Source organism: Mustelus asterias, chromosome 9 (assembly GCF_964213995.1).
Source record: "Mustelus asterias chromosome 9, sMusAst1.hap1.1, whole genome shotgun sequence".
In the NCBI taxonomy this organism is placed as follows: Eukaryota; Metazoa; Chordata; class Chondrichthyes; order Carcharhiniformes; family Triakidae; genus Mustelus; species Mustelus asterias.
In genome coordinates, this window is record NC_135809.1 from 92167440 (window position 1) to 92188570 (window position 21131).

The 21131-nt window shown below is 45.2% G+C and overlaps 1 protein-coding gene across 3 annotated transcripts in view; it reads right to left on the reverse strand.

Moving 5' to 3' along the window:
• The window catches only part of LOC144498831 (bestrophin-4-like), a 52533-nt gene that overhangs the window by 26221 nt on the left and 5181 nt on the right, over window positions 1–21131 (reverse strand). Inside the window, exons 2-3 of one of the 3 annotated variants that reach the window (XM_078220564.1) lie at window positions 8615–8711; window positions 5476–5635 (exon numbers count right to left, since the gene is read on the reverse strand). In XM_078220564.1, the coding sequence (XP_078076690.1) occupies window positions 5476–5627 (152 nt within the window). In that variant the 5' untranslated portion in view covers window positions 5628–5635; window positions 8615–8711. Of the gene's footprint in view, window positions 1–5475; window positions 5636–8614; window positions 8742–21131 lie in introns of those variants that run through there. The other 2 variants (XM_078220565.1, XM_078220566.1) reach the window with 2 other exon arrangements.

The following is a 21131-nucleotide window of genomic DNA, read 5'->3' on the forward strand; positions in this document are numbered from 1 at the left end:
GGCCATTACCACTCACTGTGCAAATAAGTTCGTCCTCACCACAAACCACCTCCCTCCACTACCTTCCTGTACATATTGCCCTAAACCTTAAATCTCTGTCTACTATTCCTTGTGTCTTACTGCGATAAGAAGTCTCACAACACCAGGTTAAAGTCCAACAGGTTTATTTGGTAGCATGGTATTTGCTACCAAATAAACCTGTTGGACTTTAACCTGGTGTTGTGAGACTTCTTACTGTGTTCACCCCAGTCCAACGCCGGCATCTCCACATCATCTTACTGCGACGACAGACACAAAATACTTTGAAAGTTTCTAAGATGTTCCCAGTCTTCTCACCACTATTTTATTTATTAGTGTCACAAGTAGGTTCACATTAACACTGCAATGAACTTAGTAAAAATTCCCTAGTCGCCACACTCTGGTGCCTGCTCGGGTACATTGAGGGAGAATTTAGCATGGCCAATGCACCTAACCAGCATGTCTTTTGGACTGTGGAAGGAAACCGGAGCACCCAGAGGAAACCCACGCAGACACGGGGAGAACGTGCAGACTCTGCACAGACAGTGACCCAAGCCAGGAATCGAACCTGGGTCCCCATGCCGTGAGGCAGTGGTGCTAACCACTGTGCTACCCACTGCTAATCTTTGCAGCACTGAACATTTCTTTTTTTCAATTTGATACCATCCTCAGTTAGCCACAGATAGTCATCCTTCTGATAGAATCTTTTTTTCTAAATAAAATTTATCTTCGTTGAGAGTTATGAAATATCTCCTTAAATGTCTACCACTGCTTTCTTACCATCTTACCTTTTAACCAATCTTCCCAATTCACTTTGGGCAACTCTGTATTCATACTTTTTAAATTGCCTTTATTTAAGTTTAGGACACTAGCTTAAGATCCAACTTTCTCACCCTTAAACTGAATGTGAAATTCCATCATGTTATGATCACTCTTATCTAGAGGATCATTTAAAATGAGATTATTTATTAATTCTGTTTGATTATACTTTACCAGGTCTAAAATAACCTGTTCCTCAGCTGGTTCCAGAACATATTATTCTAAGAAACTGTCTCAAATATACTCTATGAACTCATCCTTCAGGCTACTTTTGGTCCAGTTTGATTTGTCCAGTTTATATGAAGATTAAAATCTTGCATGATTGTTGTGGTCACTTTCTTGCAACCCCCCCATTATTTAATGATTTATACTGTGTCCTGCAATGTAGCTACTGTCAGGGGATATATAAATCACTCCCACCAGTGACTTCTTTCATTTGCTATTTCCTATCTCCACACAAACTGATTCTACATTTTCATCTGCTGAACTAAGATCATTTCTCACAACTGCACTGATCTCAAACAAAGAACAAAGAACAAAGAAAATTACAGCACAGGAACAGGTCCTTCAGCCCTCCAAGCCTGCACCAACCATGCTGCCTGACTTAACTAAAACCCCCTACCCTTCCGGGGACCATATCCCTCTATTCCCATCCTATTCAATTATTTGTCAAGATGGCCCTTAAAAGTCACTACTGTATCCGCTTCCACTACTTCCCCCAGCAACGAGTTCCAGGCACCCACCACCCTCTGTGTAAAAAATCTGCCTTGTACATCTCCTTTAAACAATGCCCCTCGCACCTTAAACCTGTGCCCTCTAGTAATTGACTCTTCCACCCTGGGAAAAAGCTTCTGACTATTCACTCTGTCCATGGCTCCCATAATCTAATCCATTATTAACCTCCTTTCCTTTCTTCCTGTCCTTCTGAAATGCCAAATACCCTTGAATATTTCTGTCCCAATGTGGTCACTTTGTAACCATGTCTCAGCAATGACTATCACATCATACTCATTTATCTCTATTTGTGCCATCAATTCATCCATCTTGATATGAGTGCTGTGTGTGATCAGCTAAAGAGCCTTTAATTTGGTCTATTTACCATTCTCCCTACTCTGACCTTATTTGCTATTGCACTATTATGTTTGTATGCTCTGTTGCTTGCTGTCACACTCTGGTTATCATGGCGTACAAGCAACCCTGCACTATTGCCTTGTCATTCTTCTTTAACTTGCCAAATCTCCCGTCACATTAACCCTCTCCCCCTCCCATTATTTAGTTTAAAGCCCTCTCCACAGCCCGAATTATATGATTCATCAATACACTGGTTTCAGCATGGTTCAGGTGAAGGCCATCCCAACAATACAGCTTCCTCTTTCCCCAAAACTGGTACCATGAATCAAAACCTATTTCTCCCACATCAATTCCTATGCATTCAACTCTCTGATCTTACTTTGCTCTTGGCTCAGGTATTAATCCAGAGATTGGTACTTTTGTGGTTTTGCTTTTTACTTTAGCCTCTAATTGCTCAAACACCCTCAGAAGAATCTCTTTCTTAGTCTTCGGTATGTCATTGACACCCACATGGACCACAACAAGTTCCTCTCCAGCCCTGAGGAGATGTCCTTAACTCTGCACCAGGCAGACAACACAACCTTCAGGACTCATGCTCTCAGCTGCAGAGAAAAGTATCTATACTCCTAATTACACTGTCCCCTGCTACAACTACATTCCTTTTTGCTCCCCCCACTTGAATGGCCATGGTGCCGTGGTCAGTTTGGTCATCCTCCCTGCCGACCCTCCTCTCATTCACACAAACTTCAAGAGCCTTGAAGCTGTTGAACAATTGCAAGGACTGAGGCACCTCCATTGCTACCTTCTGGATCCCTGCACCTGCCTCACTTAGAGGCACACCCTGTCCATGACCATGGACAAAATCTGAAGTGCCTAGCCGAAGGAGCGTGACTGTCTCCTGGAGCGAAGTGTCCAGGTAACTTACCCCCTGCCTGATGCATCGCAATGTCTGAAGCTTGGACTCCAGCTTGTCAATTTGGAGCCGAAGTCCCCTAAGCAGCAGACACTTACTGTGGATGTCGTTCAACAATTCTCTGTAGTTATATCACAGAGTTAACTAGCTGCACTATGAATTTAATATAATACTTATATCTTTCCAGTACAGGTTTAAACTACTGGCCCACTTTGGAGGAGAAATAAACTTAAAACTCATCAATTGTCTGCCTGTACACCTAATTAATGCCTCCAGCCATCAGCTGTCAAGTCTTGCTGTCTCCAAATCCCTATCTTGGACCATTTATTTTTGTAAAAGACCAGAACAGAACCTCCTGTCTCTCACTGAACCAAATTCCCTCACTTTCCAAATTCCAGGATTGAAACGCCCAATCTCGTGGCAGCCAGTTTCCAGCTGTATTTTTGTTCGACTTCTGTTTGCCTATCAAAGGCATGTTGTAATTGGCATGATCCTCACTGTCTGCCACACTTCCACAATCTGTATCATTGGCACATTTTGGAATCTTACTCTGTATTTGAATATCATTTATATGTATCAAAAACAAAATACCAAAAATGAAATGGTCCTAGCACTGATCCTTGGGAAACATCACTGTCTACTAACCTCCAGATATACAATCATTTGCTATGACTCCCTGTTTTCTATCCTTAAACCAATTTTTTAACCCAAGCTGAAACTGGTCCTACTATTCCATGAGTCTCGATTTTGTTAACCAATCTTTTAATTAGCGAATTACAGAATTGTTCCAGCCCGAAGAAGACCATTTGGCCCATCGTGTCTGTGTCGGAGATCCTGAATACTAGCAACCTTAGGCACTTTTAGTCGACTTGGATACAAACAGCGCTGGACACCATGCATTACCCGATGCGAGGCCTTTAATGACTTGTGTATAAGGAGAAACCAGTTGTCCTGCAATGTTTCTGAAGTTACAAACAAACAACTTGGCAATTGTAGTCAATTACAGCAAATCAGAAACAAGCAACTTTTCTCATCCTTCATTTGCATACATATTCGCCAATTAAATCCTGGTTTTTCGCTCTTTCTCATTTGATGAAAAACTGACTTCTGCTAATCCTTCATTTGCATATCATATCCCCATATCTTGCCTTTGGTATTTGTTATGTAAAAATCTGGTCTTGCTCATCCTCTGGTGAAGGCCGAAAAGTAGAATGTTACGGGGCCTACGCAGATGAAGATTAGCCTGTTCATGCTGAATAGCAAACACTGACCCCTTTTGAAGGTCTGTAAGCTGAAACATTTTCCACGACTGTACAGAGAAGGCATGAAACTTTAGTTTGAACACTTTAACTTCTGCACAATTTAACTTCCAAACTATGAAACTTCAATCTGAACATTTTAACTTCCACATCTGCACCATTTCCCTGAATGAGCAATTCACTTAGTGCCATTCCCTCACCTTCTCCCCATAACCCTGCACATTTTTCCTTTTCATGTAACTCTCTAATTCCTTTCTGAATACCTCAGTTGAACCTGCCTCCACCACTGTCTCGTGTTACATTCCAGATCCCAACCACTTGCGGCATGAATTTTCTTTTCCTCATAGCCATTGCTTCTTTTGCCATACTATCTTGAAACTGTGGTGTTTGTTCTTGATCCTTTTGTGAGGGGGAACAGATTTTCCCTCATTACTCTGTCCAGACCCCCGATGATATATCTCTATCAAATCTCCACTCAGTCATTTTTTTCCAAAGGAAACAGTTTCAACTTCTCCAATCTACCTTTGTAACTGAATTTCCTCATTTCTGGAACTATTCTTGTCAGAGTTACTGTCCTTCATGTGACATGGATAGTGGACCTGTATGCCTAAGTGCATTAATGATCCTTAACAGTATTTGTAGAAGAGCAAAGAGGTGACCTGGCCAACAGTCCTCCCTCTGCCAACATCAACAAAGCATAAAAAACGAGTCATTCACTTCATTGCTGTTTTCGGGTCTTGTGTCCTAAATTGATGTAGTAAATGTGCTTATAGGAGAGGCGATGGCCTAGTGGCATTATTGCTTGACTATTAATCCAGAAACTCAGCTAATGTTCTGGGTTGACCTAGGTTCGAACCCTGCCACGGCAGATGGTGGAATTTAAATTCAATAAAAAATATCTGGAATTAAGAATCTACGGGTGACCATGAAACCATTGTCAATTGTTGTAAAAGCCCATCTGGTTCACTAATGTCCTTTAGGGAAGGAAATCTGCCATCCTTTACCTGGTCTGGCCTACATGTGATTCCAGAGCCACAGCAATGTGGTTGACTCTCAACTGCCCTCAGGCAACTGGGGATGGGCAATAAATGCTGGACAGCCAGTGATGCCATGTCCCACAAATGAATAAAAAAACAGGTAACTAATTCTAAAGTGAACCACTAAGAGAGGTACCACACAAATGCAAGTCTTTCTTTTTGTTTTTCCTCTGTGGTCTGCACCGCTGTTTGAAGCAAAAGGGAGGATTAGAAAAGAAAATGTCTTGATGAATGAGTAAACAATAAAGTAAATGAGAGGAGGGATGAAAATGGGGAAAATAACCCACACAAAGTACTGAGAATCATCAACATGTGATCTTCTGTTACCGAACCCTGCCCCATTGTAGACTGCTCTTACCTGTAGATGCAGCTGAGAGTGAGGTAAAGCAGCATAAAGATGAGGAACTCCTTGTACAGTAGTTTATATATGCTGCCCTTCCACTGTAACAACAGCTTGGAAAACCCGCACAGGCGGGCGTTAGCCACGCGGCTTGTGTAGGTCACGGTCATCCTGCAGCCTGAAGGGAGGAACAGTATGTCAACTGTTGCCAGGAGATGTACAAGGCAAGTTTTTTACACAGAGGGTGGTGGGTGCCTGGAACTCGCTGCCGGGGGAGGTGGTGGAAGCAGATACATTAATGACTTTTAAGGGTAATCTTGACAAATACATGAATAGGATGGGAATAGAGGGATACGGTCCCCGGAAGGGTAGGAGGCTTTTAGTTCAGATGAGCAGCATGGTCAGTGCAGGCTTGGAGGGCCGAAGAGCCTGTTCCTGTGCTATAATTTTCATTGTTCTTTGTTCTTTATTCTAAAGTTGGCGTCTCTTTAACTGAAGGATAGTTGTCAGAGCATCCAATGTTCCAGGATCTCCTGTCAGAAAGATACTAGCTAGAGCTAACTTTTGGAAAGGGCACCAGAGCTGATTGACTCAGGAAAGTGTCTGAGATTGGGTGTTCCAGGGCCTCCTGTTTAGGGACAGATTATGGTCTAGTAGTTTGGAGAGACATCAAGGTTGCAAAGCTGATTGGCTTGATTTGTTGTGGGGAAGCTCAAAACACCCTTCCTATTGGTCAAGCATTTGCAAATGTTTGGTTAGAAGTTGTTCATTGTGCTGACAGAGATAAATGTTGCAAAATTACCTGCAAAAAGGGTCTAAAAATAGGAGGGTATCAGTAAGATCTTTACTCTTGCCAAAGGATAGCATTCATTTGTGGAGATGAGTGGTGCATTTGTTAGGGGTTAGTAGCAGAGCACTTGCTGGGAAGGTAACATTTGCACAGGACATTGCAAGTCGACGTATATTTGTCCCAGGTTGGGACTTTCCATAATAATCCAGAAATGACTAAAGTTATTGTTACTGGTTGAGGATTGCTATAAGAATCCAGGATACAGATCTGTATTAGAACCCATTATTGCAGCTAAAGGTAATTGCCTTAATAGAGTGAATAGAAAGCGTTAAACCACATTACTGCTGAGGAATCATTCAGTAAGTTAGAGGGTGGGAAGCACTCAGCACGCAGATGTGAAATGTGTAGTTTCAGCAGTTAAGATGGACTGGCAGCTATAGAGGTTGAGATAGCTTGGGAAACTGGAGTTGATGTCCTAAAACTGCAAAGGGATTTGTATGGATATTACAGTTAAGTTAACTTAAGTTAGAATCTTGAATGACTTTGTGATGATATTGTCAAGAGGCCAGGTTTAAGGAACCAAGTGGTTGCCCCTAAATTGCCCCTTAGTGTCCAAAGATGTGTAGTTGGATTAAACATGGTAAATGCACGGGGTTACAGGGATAGGGTGAGGGGGGTGGGCTTGTGAAAGATGCTCTTTCAGAGAGTTAGTGCAGACTCAATGGGCTGAATGGTCTCCTTCTGCACTGTAGGGATTCTGTGGTTCTAAGTGAAGACCCCAGAAGTCCTGGGATCCATGGGAAAGACAGACCAACAAGAGTTAAACGAATGTATCATGCCATGTCTCAATTAAGGGGATGTTAAGTATCAATCTTTATTGTTCAATGAACCTTGTTAGTTTGCATTCTAAATTAGCGATGGTCCTTTTTGCCAATAAGGTTATTCCATGACAAGAATGTTCTTACTTTGGGGTTTAGTATCGAGTCTAAACCTCTACAAGACCCACAGCAATGTGGCTGACTTTTAACAGCCCTCTGAAGTGGCTAAAATGCCACTCAGTTCAAGGGCAATTAAGGATTGACAACAAATGTTGGCCTTGCCAGCAACACCCACATCCCATTGAATAAAAATTGAAATATCACCTTTTTGTAAGTATTATTCACCCACAAAGGAGATTTCTAATTTTGTGGGCAGTTGAAATTTACACATATACTTAGGAGGAGTCAATGACTATTTGAAATCCTGGCTGGGGTTTTAACAAGTGTATTGAAGCAGGGCACTTGCAACTACCCTGTCTGAGACCAGCTGACTCTGCACGATCGGAAGATTGAGCTTGGCATACTTCAAGACCACAAATGCTTTTACCATCCAAATTAGTGATCAGCTTGAGAGAAACTGCTTTTATAAATTAAACTGAGAACCCGTCTATGCTCCTAAGCTGATGGACACGGTTCCAGTACTGCATTTCACAGAAGAGCAGCAGAGATCTTCTTAGTGTCACTGGGGATTATTTATCCTTAAATCGACAGCCAACATAATCAGTTTGCTGTTTGTGGGAGCTTGCTGTGCCTAAATTGGCTGCCACATTTTCAGCATTACAACAGCAACTACACTTCAAACAACACTGCTTCAGCTGTAAAGTGCTTTGCACCATCTTGAGATCTTGAAAGGAATGCTATAAATTTTGAAAAGGTTGCATGTTTCTAGGGATAGTTGGATTCAAATTGTAAAAAGTGAAAATATCATAATTTGGAGAATGTTGTGCATCTTTTCAGAGATTGGGAGAATGTTGGATTACATTATTGCCGAAGTAATTATAACAGAGTATAGCATGGTATTATCCAACATGGTGTCTATGGCAACCCAGAGCATTGGATTGTAACAGATTAATGCATTAGTTTGACACATATTGAAAGTTCAGTTTCAAACAGTAATAGAATGAGAATATCCAAATACCACACCGTAAATATTAACAATACTGACGGAATGAAGTAAGATTGCAACATAGCAAGACTATCAGAATGTTAAAATGGATACACAGTGTTAAAATAGGTACACAGTACATTTGGACAAGTCTGAGACTGATTGTAATCCCATTGTTCCCTTTAATGTTTGGTAACCTGAACATGATTTATTTCCTTTTGGGATAATTTGCTGGTTTCTTCTGGTTTAGCTTTTTGAAAGCAGAGTTACCCACATCATTGAAAGTCCAAAATGGCCCATTGCAGATGTAGAATATCTTTCTTCAGCTATACTTTGAAGCCATCCCAGTCACTTAGTTTTGCTAGTTAGACTGCGAACGAGCGTGGATGCTGGCAATATTGATTAGTTAACACAATCAGAAGTCAGTTTACCAATGGTACTTACTGTAGTTTAGTGCTGCAGGCTCCCTGTTTTCTTTCTGTTCGTGTTTTGATTTCCAGAAGGCTCCAGAAGGCTCATTTTGTGTGTGTGTGTATTAATACTGCAAAAGAAAAGTGTATGGAATTTCCAAACCCTTTCAAGTAGTTGTGGTCACTTGATCAGTTAATCCGCAAGTTTACAACACTGCTTTGTTCTTGTGTTAATCTTTCTCTGACATTTTCTTAAGTTTTTATTGCTATTTCACAACACAAAGTGGTTGGACATAGAAACTCGTAAAATACCAAACCGATATTTGACCATCAAGATTAAGATCCTCAAAAACATAATTTTTGCATTTTCTACACTTTTAAAATCCCACTATGTAGCCTTTGGCTCTCTGTTCGCTATAATATTTTTGCAGCTAATACACTTCTCAACCTCACCCTCTCCGGCTTTTGATGATCTAATTTCAATTAAAACAATGACTCTTGTCCTTCTGGTATGGCTCTCATTTCCACTCCCTTAAGTCCAAGAGATGCAGACTTGAAAAGATATGGTGACACTGCAGGAACTCACCAAGGCTCCTTAGACAGCGCATTCCAAACCCCCTACTTCCACCATTTAGAAGGACAATGGCAGCAGATGCATAGAAACACCGCCACCTGGAAGTTCCCCCCCAAGCCACTCACCATCCTGACTTGGAAATATATCGCCATTCCTTCACAGTCGCTGGGTCAAAATCCTGGAACCCCCTCCCTGTGGGTGTACCTGCAGACTGCAGCGGTTCAAGAAGGAAGTTCACCACCATCTTTTCAAGGGCAATTAGGGATGGGCATAAATACTGGCCTTGACAGCAATACCTACATCCCATGAAAAATGAAAACAAAACAGGTTTAGCAATCCACTGCCAGATCTGGCTAAATCACTATCGGTACCTGCTCTTGTCTGCTAAGACTGTTCACTATTCCAGGATCATCCGGGAATGCAAAGATAACTCTGGCTTCTTTTTCTTACTGCACTGCCTCCTGCACACTCACTTCCAACAATAAGTGGAGGTGCTCAAAAGTCAAAACCATCCAAAGTCAAAAAGTCCAAACATCCAGCTGTTTCTGCTGCATCTCCCTTTCCACTAGCCAACCAGGCCAATCTTCCTGTAAAGCTCCTCCTGTCCTATCCCTGAACATATACTTTTCCCTCTCTTATTGCCTCTCACATCCTCAGTGAGTTCACTTTAGAGTTCTACGCATAAACTATTTAGATGAAAATGTAGGGGAATGATAAGCAAGTTTGCAGATGACACCAAGATTGGTAGGGTGATTAATAGTGAAGAAGATGGTCGTAAGTGACAGGAAGATATAGATGGGTTGGCCAGATAGGTAGAATAGTGGCAGATAGTATTTAACTCTGATAAGTGCAAGGTGATGCACTTTAGAAGAAGAAACAAAATGAGGGAGTATTTAATGAATGGCAGGACACTGGGTAGCTCAGAGGAACAGAGGGATGTTGGGATAATTATTCACAGATCCCAGAGGTCAGCAGAGCATGTGAATAGGATAGTTAAGAAGGCATAAGAAGGCATATGGGACACTTGCTTTCATCAGTCGTGGTATAGAGTATAAGAGCAAGGAGGTAATGTTGGAGTTGTACAGAGCACTGGAGTACTGTGTGCAGTTCTGGTCACCTCACTATAGGAAGGATGTGATTGCATTAGAAGCGGTATAGAAGAGTTTTATGAGGATGTTGCCTGGGATGAGCATTTTGAGCTATAAGGAGAGACTTGGATTGTTTTCTTTAGAGCAGAGAAGGCTAAAGAGGGACATGATTGAGGTGTAGAAGATTATAAGGGGTGTGGACAGGGTGAGTAGGAAGCACTATTCCCCTTGTTTGAGGGGTCAATCGCAAGGGGGCATAATTTTAGGGCAAGGGGCAGGAGATTCAGAGAGGGTTTGAGAAAAAACTCTTTCACGTAGGAGGTGGTTAGAATCTGGAATGCACTGCCTGGGAAGATGGAAAACTTACAACCTCCAAAAAGTATTTGGATGAACCCTTAAAACATCATAACATTCAAGGATAGAGGACAAGTGCTGGAAAATAGTGGTAGATATTGTCGGTGCAGACTCTATGGGCCAAAGGGTTTTTTGTGCACTCTATGACTCATAGGCATTATGGCACAGAAGGAAGACATTCAGCTCATTGACTCCCCACCAGCGTTCTATAGAGCAACCTAGTCAGTCTCATTGGCTAGAAAGCCAACACATTTCAACATCGCATCGAGAGGCGGACTCAATATTCATCACTTACAATTTCTTTCTAAACCAAAACACATTTTTTCTTTCTAACTCACATGCTGCTTATTAACTGCATGAGGTGAGGTGCTGGAATAAGGTCCCATTCAGCTAGGAAACCAGCCACCCACATTAGCTGTTATTGTCTCCATGGTGACTGTAGGCCTTAACCAGGATTATTGCTTTAAGCAGACCTTTAGCTGGCAGCCCATAATTGCTAATAACTATTTTGTTATTACTCAGAGGAAAGGAAAATGCTGGACTTACACATCAGGCTCCCCAGTATGTGAAAGGAGAAAGAGAAAGTTTAACTGTCTGGGCTTACTGCCTTTGTCAGAATAACTGAAATCCAGAAATATTAACCTAACTTTTTTGGATGTTGGCAGACATGCTGTGCACTTTCACCATTTTCTGTCATTAGAGCAAAACAAGTACATGTTACTCATAAGACTCACATCCTGCTCCTCTTGACCTGATTCTCACTAAACTGCTGATCCCCCAGCTTCCCCTCCTGACCCGCTTGTTAGCCGACGTTATTAATGGTTCTCTCTCGCCCGGTGTTGTACCTCTTTCCTTTTAAATCTGCAATTATCACCTCTCTCCTCAAAAAATAAACGAACCACCGTCCCACCTCCCGTCTCCCTTGCCTCCTTGAATGTGTTGTCGCTTCCCAAGTCCATGCTAATCTTTCTGGGAACACCATGTTTGAATCCCTCCAATCAGGTTCCCTCTACTCCCAATTGTGGAAACAGCTCTTGTCAAAGTTACAGTTGGCATCCTATGGGATGAAGGTCAACTACCCCCCCCCTCAGCCTTTTTGACCTCAACCTTTGACCTCCAATGCTTCTCTGCTGTGGTCCAGTGGGTGAGACTGCTCTCTCTTGGTTCCACTCTTATCGATTTAGTTGTAGTCAGATTATCATTAGCAATATCTTCTCCTCCCCCCACCCCCTGGACTATATCTGATCTGCAGGGTGGTCTTGGTGACATCATCCAGAATCGCAGCATTAGTTTTCACACATGTCCTGACAACACCCAGTTCTACCTCAGCACCACTTTTCTCCTCCCCGCCACTGTTGCTAAATTATTAGAATGCTTATCTGACATCCAGTACTGGACGAGTAGAAATTTCCTGCAATTAAATATTGGAAACACTGAAGTCTTTGTTTTCAGTCCCTGCTCCAAACTGACTCCATTAGCGACTGACTCCATTTCTCTCCCTGGCAACAGTTTGAGACTAAATTAATCTGCTCACAATCTTGATTTCATATTTGACCCTGAGATGAACTCTGGTTGGGGTGGCTCGATGGCACAGTGGCTAGCACTGCTACCTCACAGCATCAGGGACCCGGGTTCAATTCCCGGCTTGGGTCACTGCCGGTATGGAGTCTGCACGTTCTCCCCATGTCTGCATTGGTTTCCTCCGGGTGCTCCGGTTTCCTCCCACAGCCTGAAAGATGTGCTGGTTAGGTGCATTGGCCATGCTAAATTCTCCCTTAGTGTACCCGAACAGGCGCTGGAGTGTGGCAACTAGGGGATTTTCACAGTAACTTCATTGCAGTGGTAATGTAAGCCTACTTGTGACACTAATAAATAAACTGAAAAAACAACCATATATTCTTGCTATCACGAAACTGCCTATTTCCAACTTTGTATCTCACCCCATTTGTCCTTTTCTCAGCTCCTGCTGAGACCCTCATCGATGCTTTTGGTACCAATATCTTGGTTACTTGACTATTCCGATGACCTCCTACATTCTAAATCGCCATAATCTTGAAGTCATCCAAAACTCTACTGCCTTTAGTTAATCCATTCCCCTATTCTCACTGATGTATATTGGCTCCCAGTCAAGCAACATCTTGATCTTAAAATGCTCAACTCTTTTCTTTAAGCATCTTTTCTGGTTAGCCATTTGGAGTGTGATCAGCCCTGGACACCATTACTGTCAGACCATATTTTGATTGATGAGACAGAGATGCAAACAATGAGGTGACAGTGCATAGCGCAGCAGTTCCCCTCATCGGGGTAAGCAGAGGGTTACAGCATCCCGCGGTCTGTGGAGTGGCACAGTGGTTAGCACTGCTGCCTCCCAGTGCCAGGGACCCAGATTCAATTCTGACCTTGGGTCACTGTCTGTGCGGAGTTTGTACTTTCTCCCTGTGTCTGCGTGGGTTTCCTCCGGGTGCTCTGGTTTCCTCCCACAGTCCAAAGATGTGCGGATTAAGTTGATTGGCCATGCTAAATTGACCCTAGTGTCAGGGGGATTAGCAGAGTAAACATGTGGGGTTGCGAGAATAGGGCCTGGGTACAGACTCGATAGGCTGAATGGCCTCCTTCTGTACTGTAGGGATTCTATGACTGAAGACAGGAACATATTGTACCCGTGTGGGATGGTATGACAAACAGAAATCATTTTTGTCCAACATGAATGATTAATTCTTGCTGGTCACAACATATTCAAGGTTAAAATTGGTTACTGCTGGATATTAATGCAAATTTCAGAGAATGCATTTCCCCAACTGGTTGATATACACACTTTTGGCCAATGGCATCAAACCTGTTCAGGAATCCCTTCATATATATATGGGTTAATTGCTACCATTGTCCTTGCTTGTACAAAGTGATTAAAACAGAACAATGGCTCAAGCTAGACAATTCAAATACTAACATCCTATGAAAAAGAAAGACTTGCATTTATATATATTTTTCAGCTCACCCATGCCTGCCATGTGATGATTTTACCATCTACCATGGCGGGATTTGAGCATTGCTCTAGGTTTGTGGTCTATCAGTTCAGTGACCTAGACCACTAGGCCACAGGAAGAAAGACTTGCATTTATATAGTGCTGTTCACAACCACCAGATGTATCAAAGAGCTTTACAGACAATGAAGTACTTCTGAAGTGCAGTTATTGATGTAATGCAGGGATCAGGCAGCCAACTCCCACACAGCAAATTCCCACAAGCAGCACTGTTGCAATGACTGGATCACCTGTTGATTAAGGAATGAATATTGGCCGAGACACAAAGGAGAACTCCTCTGCTCTTCAAAATAATGTCATGGGATCTATTATGTCCACTGATGAGGGCAGATGTGGCATTGGATGAATGTCTCATCTGAAAGATGACACCGCCGTCTTGTCCTTTTAGATGGTAGCGGTCGTGGGTTTGAAAGGTGCTGTCTAAGGAGCCTTGGTGAGTTTCAGCAGTGCATCTGGTAGATAGTACACACAGCTGCCATTTAACTGCTGGGTTTCTGGGAGCATTGAGGTCACATTCTGCATGCAGGAAGGAGCCTCAAATATTGAAAGATTGGGATCCAATAAAGTGATTCAGTTCTTGATGCCAAATCAACACTGAGATGCGTGAATTATGCATATCCCAGTGGCAAGCAGAATTAGGGTCTGAAGGAGCAGGAGCGGAAATCTTGGACCTCTTCTGTCTCGGGCTTCTCTGCCTTCCGTGACTGTGATTGTGTCGGACTATCTCTCCTCACGCAGCTTAATGCTCTTACATAAGAACATAAGAAATAGGAGCAGGAGTAGGCCATCTAGCCCCTCGAGCCTGCCCCGCCATTCAATAAGATCATGGCTGATCTGAAGTGGATCAGTTCCACTTACCCGCCTGATCCCCATAACCCCTAATTCCCTTACCAATCAGGAATCCATCTATCCGTGATTTAAACATATTCAACGAGGTAGCCTCCGCCACTTCAGTGGGCAGAGAATTCCAGAGATTCACCACCCTCTGAGAGAAGAAGTTCCTCCTCAACTCTGTCCTAAACTGACCCCCCTTTATTTTGAGGCTGTGCCCTCTAGTTCTAGTTTCCTTTCTAAGTGGAAAGAATCTCTCCATCTCTACCCTATCCAGCCCCTTCATTATCTTATAGGTCTCTATAAGATCCCTTCTCAGCCTTCTAAGTTCTTACACAGCCAGGAAATGGCCAGGCAGGGGCAATTCGGTGGTTTTGCATTCGTTTAGCAGAGGGCTGGTCCTGTGCGGATGTGCAGAGAATAGAGAAGAACAGTGAGCAAGAGTAGGCCTGCTGACCTGATACAGAGCACCATTATTTTGTCAGAGCGTGTCCCAGGGAATAGGACAGGGAGAATGTTCCAAACCAGGGAGGAAGACTGGGAGAGGTTCCAAAAGTTATTCCCAGGCAAGGAATAAAAGCAAGAGGGCAGAAATAGATCCGTTAAATGGAGTCAGAGAATGGAGCAGAGTAATAGACTCCAAATTCAAGAAAGAGCTGCAGGGAGCAGACTTCAAGCAAAGTGGGCACAGAGGAGGCCTGAGGCCTGTAGATCTGAAAAGGCAGCCAAAGGTTGGTGACTGCATGCTGCAGGCTGTTGGGACAAAGGTGCCCCTTTGGAGCAGCAATGTTCTGCTCGGCATGGCCAAAGATCTAAGATGGTGCATGAAAGGTGAGGCTTGAGTGTACTTGAGATATCGGGGAAAAGTATCTCAGAAAGCAAGATTGAACCTGCGAGGTGGCTCATTGTTGAAGACGTTCGAGTGGAAGTGACATTTGAAGAGAATTCTAAGGTGAGATCTTCAGCTGTGGTATTTGGAAATTTTCATGAGACCACATTTGGAATATTGTGTGCAGTTCTGGTCACCTCACTATAAGAAGGATGTGGAAGCGCTGGAAAGAGTGCGGAGGAGATTTACCAGGATGCTGCCTGGTTTGGAGGGTAGGTCTTATGAGGAAAGGTTGAAGGAGCTAGGGCTGTTCTCTCTGGAGTGGAGGAGGCTGAGGGGAGACTTAATAGAGGTTTATAAAATGATAAAGGGGATAGATAGAGTGAACGTTCAAAGACTATTTCCTCGGGTGGATGGAGCTATTAGAAGGGGGCATAACTATAGGGTTCATGGTGGGAGATATAGGAAGGATATCAGAGGTAGGTTCTTTATGCAGAGAGTGGTTGGGGTGTGGAATGGACTGCCTGCAGTGATAGTGGAGTCAGACACTTTAGGAACATTTAAGCGGTTATTGGAAAGGCACATGGAGTGCACCAGGATGATAGGGAGTGGGATAGCTTGATCTTGGTTTCAGATAAAGCTCGGCACAACATTGTGGGCCGAAGGGCCTGTTCTGTGCTGTACTGTTCTATGTTCTAAGATGAAGGTTCTGATGCGCGTTATCACACACGAGGCTTGAGATGCTCAGGAAATAAAGGCTTTTATTTGCTGTAACAACGAAGCTACTAATTATATACACGATCCCAGACTGAGGGGTCCCAGACAGAGCAGAGACCTTTATACCTCTCCCAGGAGGTGGAGCCCGACTGGGATGTACCACAATAACTATAATACAAGGTGTAACAGCCCAACCCTAACCCCAACAGCAACATATATACATACTTGTAGTACTGGCCAGACCCTGGCTCAGTACTATCTAGTGGGAACCAACGATGGTTCACCACATTCACCCCTCCTTTGAAGACAAAGGCGGCGGGGTACAAAAAAACAGAATAATTTGTCATCAGTCTGTAAGTTCAGACGGTCAGGGGGACCGCACCGTCGTTGTGAACTCCTCAATACCGGCGATGACACCGGAGTAGGCACTCGCGGTGGCGTTCTCCCCAAGGCGATGTCCAACTGTTCCTCCACAGTCTCACAGGCCGGTTGACCCTGAGGTGATGGTAATCCATGGAGTTCCGACACGCCCTGAAGTGGCGACCATCCTCTGGACTCAGGCAAGTTGTACACGGGAGTAAAAGGGTTAAGTAATGGTCCCGATGCTGCCCGCGCCGTGTCCGGAGGGGAAACAAGAGTTATGGGGTTTGTAACAGGGGGTATGGGAGCGACAGGGGTTTCTACGTCCCCTGCTGGCGCCAGGTCTCGGATCGAGACCGTGTCCTCTCGCCCGTCAGGGTATGCCACATAGGCATACTGAGGGTTGGCGTGGAGGAGATGGACCTGTTCGACCAACGGGTTGGACTTGCGGGCCCTTACATGTCGCCGCAGGACAGGTCCTGGGTACGTCAACCAAGACGGTAATGAGGTCCCAGAGGAAGACTTCCGAGGGAATGAAAACAGCCTGTCATGGGGAGTAGCGTTGGTTGCCGCACACAGGAGTGAGCGTATGGAATGGAGCGCATCAGGGAGCACCTCTTGCCAACGGGAGACTGGAAGGCTTTTTGACTTCAACGCCAGTAAGACAGCCTTCCAGACTGTAGCATTCTCACGTTCCACCTGTCCGTTACCCCTAGGGTTGTAGCTCGTGGTTCTACTAGAGGCAATCCCGTATGAGAGCAGATATTGCCTCAAGTCATCGCTCATGAACGACGAGCCCCTGTCGCTGTGAATGTAGCTGGGGTACCCGAACAGGGTAAAAAGATCACGGAATGCCTTGATAACCGTGGCAGCGGATGTATCAGAGCAGGGAATAACAAAAGGGAATCTCGAGTACTCATCAATGATGTTGAGGAAGTACACATTCCGATCTGTTGAGGGAAGGGGGCCCTTAAAATCGACACTCAGTCTCTCGAAGGGACGAGTGGCCTTGACTAATTGTGCCCGGTTAGGTCGGTAAAAGTGCGGTTTGCATTCCGCGCATACCCAACAGCTTCTTGTTATGGACCTGACATCCTGCACCGAGTAGGGCAGATTGCGGGCTTTTATAAAGTGGTAGAGCCGAGTGATCCCAGGATGACATAGGTCATTATGGAGAGCCTGCAAATGGTCCTCCTGTATACTGGCGCATGTTCCACGCGAGAAGGCATCCGAGGGCTCATTGAGTTTCCCTGGACGATACATGATGTCATAGTTATAGGTGGAGAGTTCAATTCTCCACCGCAAGATCTTGTCGTTCTTGATCTTGCCCCTCAGCGTGTTATTAAACATGAACGCCACGGACCACTGGTCCGTGATCAGGCTGAACCGTTTTCCCGCCAAGTAATGGCGCCAGTGCCTGACGGCCTCCACAATGGCCTGGGCCTCCTTTTCCACCGCTGAATGCCGAATTTCGGGGCCTTGGAGGGTGCGGGAAAAAAAGGCGACGGGACTGCCCGCCTGGTTAAGTGTGGTGGCCAGGGCGAAATCAGATGCATCGCTCTCCACCTGAAAGGGGATGGACTCATCAACAGCGTGCATCGTAGCTTTCGCGATGTCGGCTTTTAGTTTATCAAAGGCCAATCGGGCCTCTGGTGTTAGGGGAAAAGAAGTGGACTTGATGAGCGGACGGGCTTTGTCTGCGTAATTGGGAACGCACTGTGCATAATAAGAGAAGAAGCCTAAGCATCTTCTCAGTGCTTTTGCACTAGTGGGCAGGGGAAGTTCAAAGAGGGGACGCATACGGTCTGGATCAGGGCCAATGACCCCGTTTTCCACCACGTATCCGAGGATGGCTAAACGGCGCGTACGAAACACACTCTTCTCCCTGTTGTAGGTCCGGTTCAGGCGAGATGCAGTGCGTAGGAAATTCAGGAGATTTGTGTCGTGGTCCTGCTGGTCATTGCCGCAGATGGTGACGTTATCCAGGTACGGGAAGGTAGCCCGCAGCCCGTTCTGGTCCACCATTCGGTCCATAGCATGCTGGAAGACCGAGACCCCATTGGTGACACCAAAGGGAACCCTGAGAAAATGATACAAGTGACCATCCGCCTCAAAAGCCGTGTATTGTTGGTCCTCTGGGCGAATGGGGAGTTGGTGGTAGGCAGACTTGAGGTCTATGGTGGAGAACACCCGGTAGTGCGCAATCTGGTTGACCATGTCAGATATGCGCGGGAGGGGATATGCATCCAGCTGCGTGTATCTATTAATGGTCTGACTTTGTTAATGACCATCTGGGGTTTGTTCCCACTCTTGACCACCATGACCTGCGCTCTCCACGGACTAGCGCTAGGTTGTATGATCCTTTCCTTGAGGAGCCGCTGAACTTCAGATCGAATGAAGATCCGATCCTCAGCGCTGTAACGCCTACTCTTAGTCGCAATGGGCTTGCAGCCTGGCACAAGATTCTGGAACAGGGAGGGTGTGGTAATCTTCAGCGTCGAGAGGCTACAGGCGGGGCGCGTTGGGCAATTTGGAGGCTGCTGTTCTCCCACTGAAAGCGAAGGGAGTGGCCCACCGTACTGTAGGGTTACACTCCTCAAGTGGACCATGAAGTTTAGTCCGAGAAGTATTGGCGCGCAAAGGTGCGGCAACACCAGGAGCTTGAAACGCTCGTAAACTGTGCCTTGCACCGTTAAAGTTACCACGCAACTCCCTAGCACGGTGACAGACCGGGACTTTGATGCCATAGAAATTGTCTGTTTGACAGGTTGAATCCGGAGTCCACACCACTTCACAGCGTCTGGGTGGATAAAACTCTCAGTGCTCCCGCTGTCAAACAGACAATAAATCAAGTGGTCGTTTACCTGAATGTCCATCATAGACTTGTCAAGTCTATGAGGCTTGGCCTGGTCCAGGATGATCGACGCCACCGTTGGTTCATGAGCGCCACTGCAGGCGGCTGAGATTGACGAGGATGACCCCTACTGGTCGTTCACGGTCGGTGCCGACCAACATGGCCGCTCCCATAGGTCGCACGTGGGTGATGGCGCCAAACTCAGCGACCCCTGGTGGTCACACCTCTCCGACTCCGTCGACCGTAATGGCGTCGTCCTGGCCTCGCACGTGGACGAAACCCTCGACGATGCCGACGACAAAGAACCGGGCTCCGAGGAATCGCAGGCCGCACTGCTGTTCCGAGAAGCAGATTTAGATCGGCACACTTTCGAATAGTGCCCCTTCTTACCGCAGGTGGAGCACAACACAGCTTTAGCGGGACACCGTTGCCGAGTATGCTTCGCTCCCCCACAGAAGTAACACCGCGGGCCGCCCGGAGCTGCTGCCGTCGTCTGGCCCGAGTGTGAGCACGCCATCACACAGCATTTCGAACCCGAGGGACGAGGAGGGATCCGCGACTGCTCCTGCCACGTTGTCTCCACGTGGTCTTCAGGATACAATACTAGGCTTTTGGAGGCCGTCTCCAACATATCCGCTAGTTCTATTGCCTGGGTAAGGTCAAGATTACCTTTCTCCAGTAGTTTGAGTCGGATGTAAGATGATCCGACTCCCGCCACAAATGCATCTCGAGCGAGGTCGTTCATATTCTGCTCTGCCGACACTGCTTTGCAGTTACAGCCCCTGGCTAGCTGTAGGAGCTCGTTCGCGTATTCCTCCATCGTTTCGCTGGACTGCCGTTGTCGAGTGGTTAAGAGGTAACGAGCGTGTATTTCGTTGGGCGGTTTAATATAACGCTTCTTAAGAAGCTCGAGGGCCTTTGTGTAGTCGGTGGCCGCACGGATCGCGAGGTAGACAGTGTCGCTTACCCTCGCATGGAGGACCCGGAGTCTGTCATCATCTGTGGTGACCGCTGCGGAGGCTGCCAGGTAGACCTCAAAACATTTCAACCAGTGGTCGAAGGTGTTAGAGGCGCCCACCACACGTGGATCCAGTGTAAGGCGTTCAGGCTTCAGTATCTGCTCCATACTCTCTATATCGTTTTTTTTTTCCGACGAGAGTTTTGTTACAGCAAATAAAATTGATGCGCGTTATCACACACGAGGCTTGAGATGCTCAGGAAATAAAGGCTTTTATTTGCTGTAACAACGAAGCTACTAATTATATACACGATCCCAGACTGAGGGGTCCCAGACAGAGCTGAGACCTTTATACCTCTCCCAGGAGGCGGAGCCCGACTGGGATGTACCACAATAACTATAATACAAGGTGTAACAGCCCAACCCTAACCCCAACAGCAACATATATACATACTTGTAGTACTGGCCAGACCCTGGCTCAGTACTATCTAGTGGGAACCAACGATGGTTCACCACAGGTTCAGAGAAATTGGCGGTTGGTTTACAATGAGACAAATGTATGGGTATATTGTTGAGTAATCCATAGAATCTGCTTTGGTCGCATCTGTCATCTATTGTGTCATGTGATGTGTGACCACAGTTTGCCTGTTAATTCACATATACCTCATTCATACCCTGAATAAAAGAGCATAAGATAGATATTGTGAATTGTTTTATCTTTCTGAACTTGTAAAATGTATTTTTGTTTGTTCAAAACCTGTGGAATCGTGTGGTTTTATTCACTCTTAGTATTTTGACTCTCAAACTTTATCTATTGGTCTGTAATGGAATTCGCCAACCAATGAGAAGCTGTCCTTTGTAACCTTGCCATCTCTAGCATTGAGCTAGGTATACACCTAACTTCAAAGCTCTATCCTAAATCTCAAGACTTAAGCCTTGCTGTAG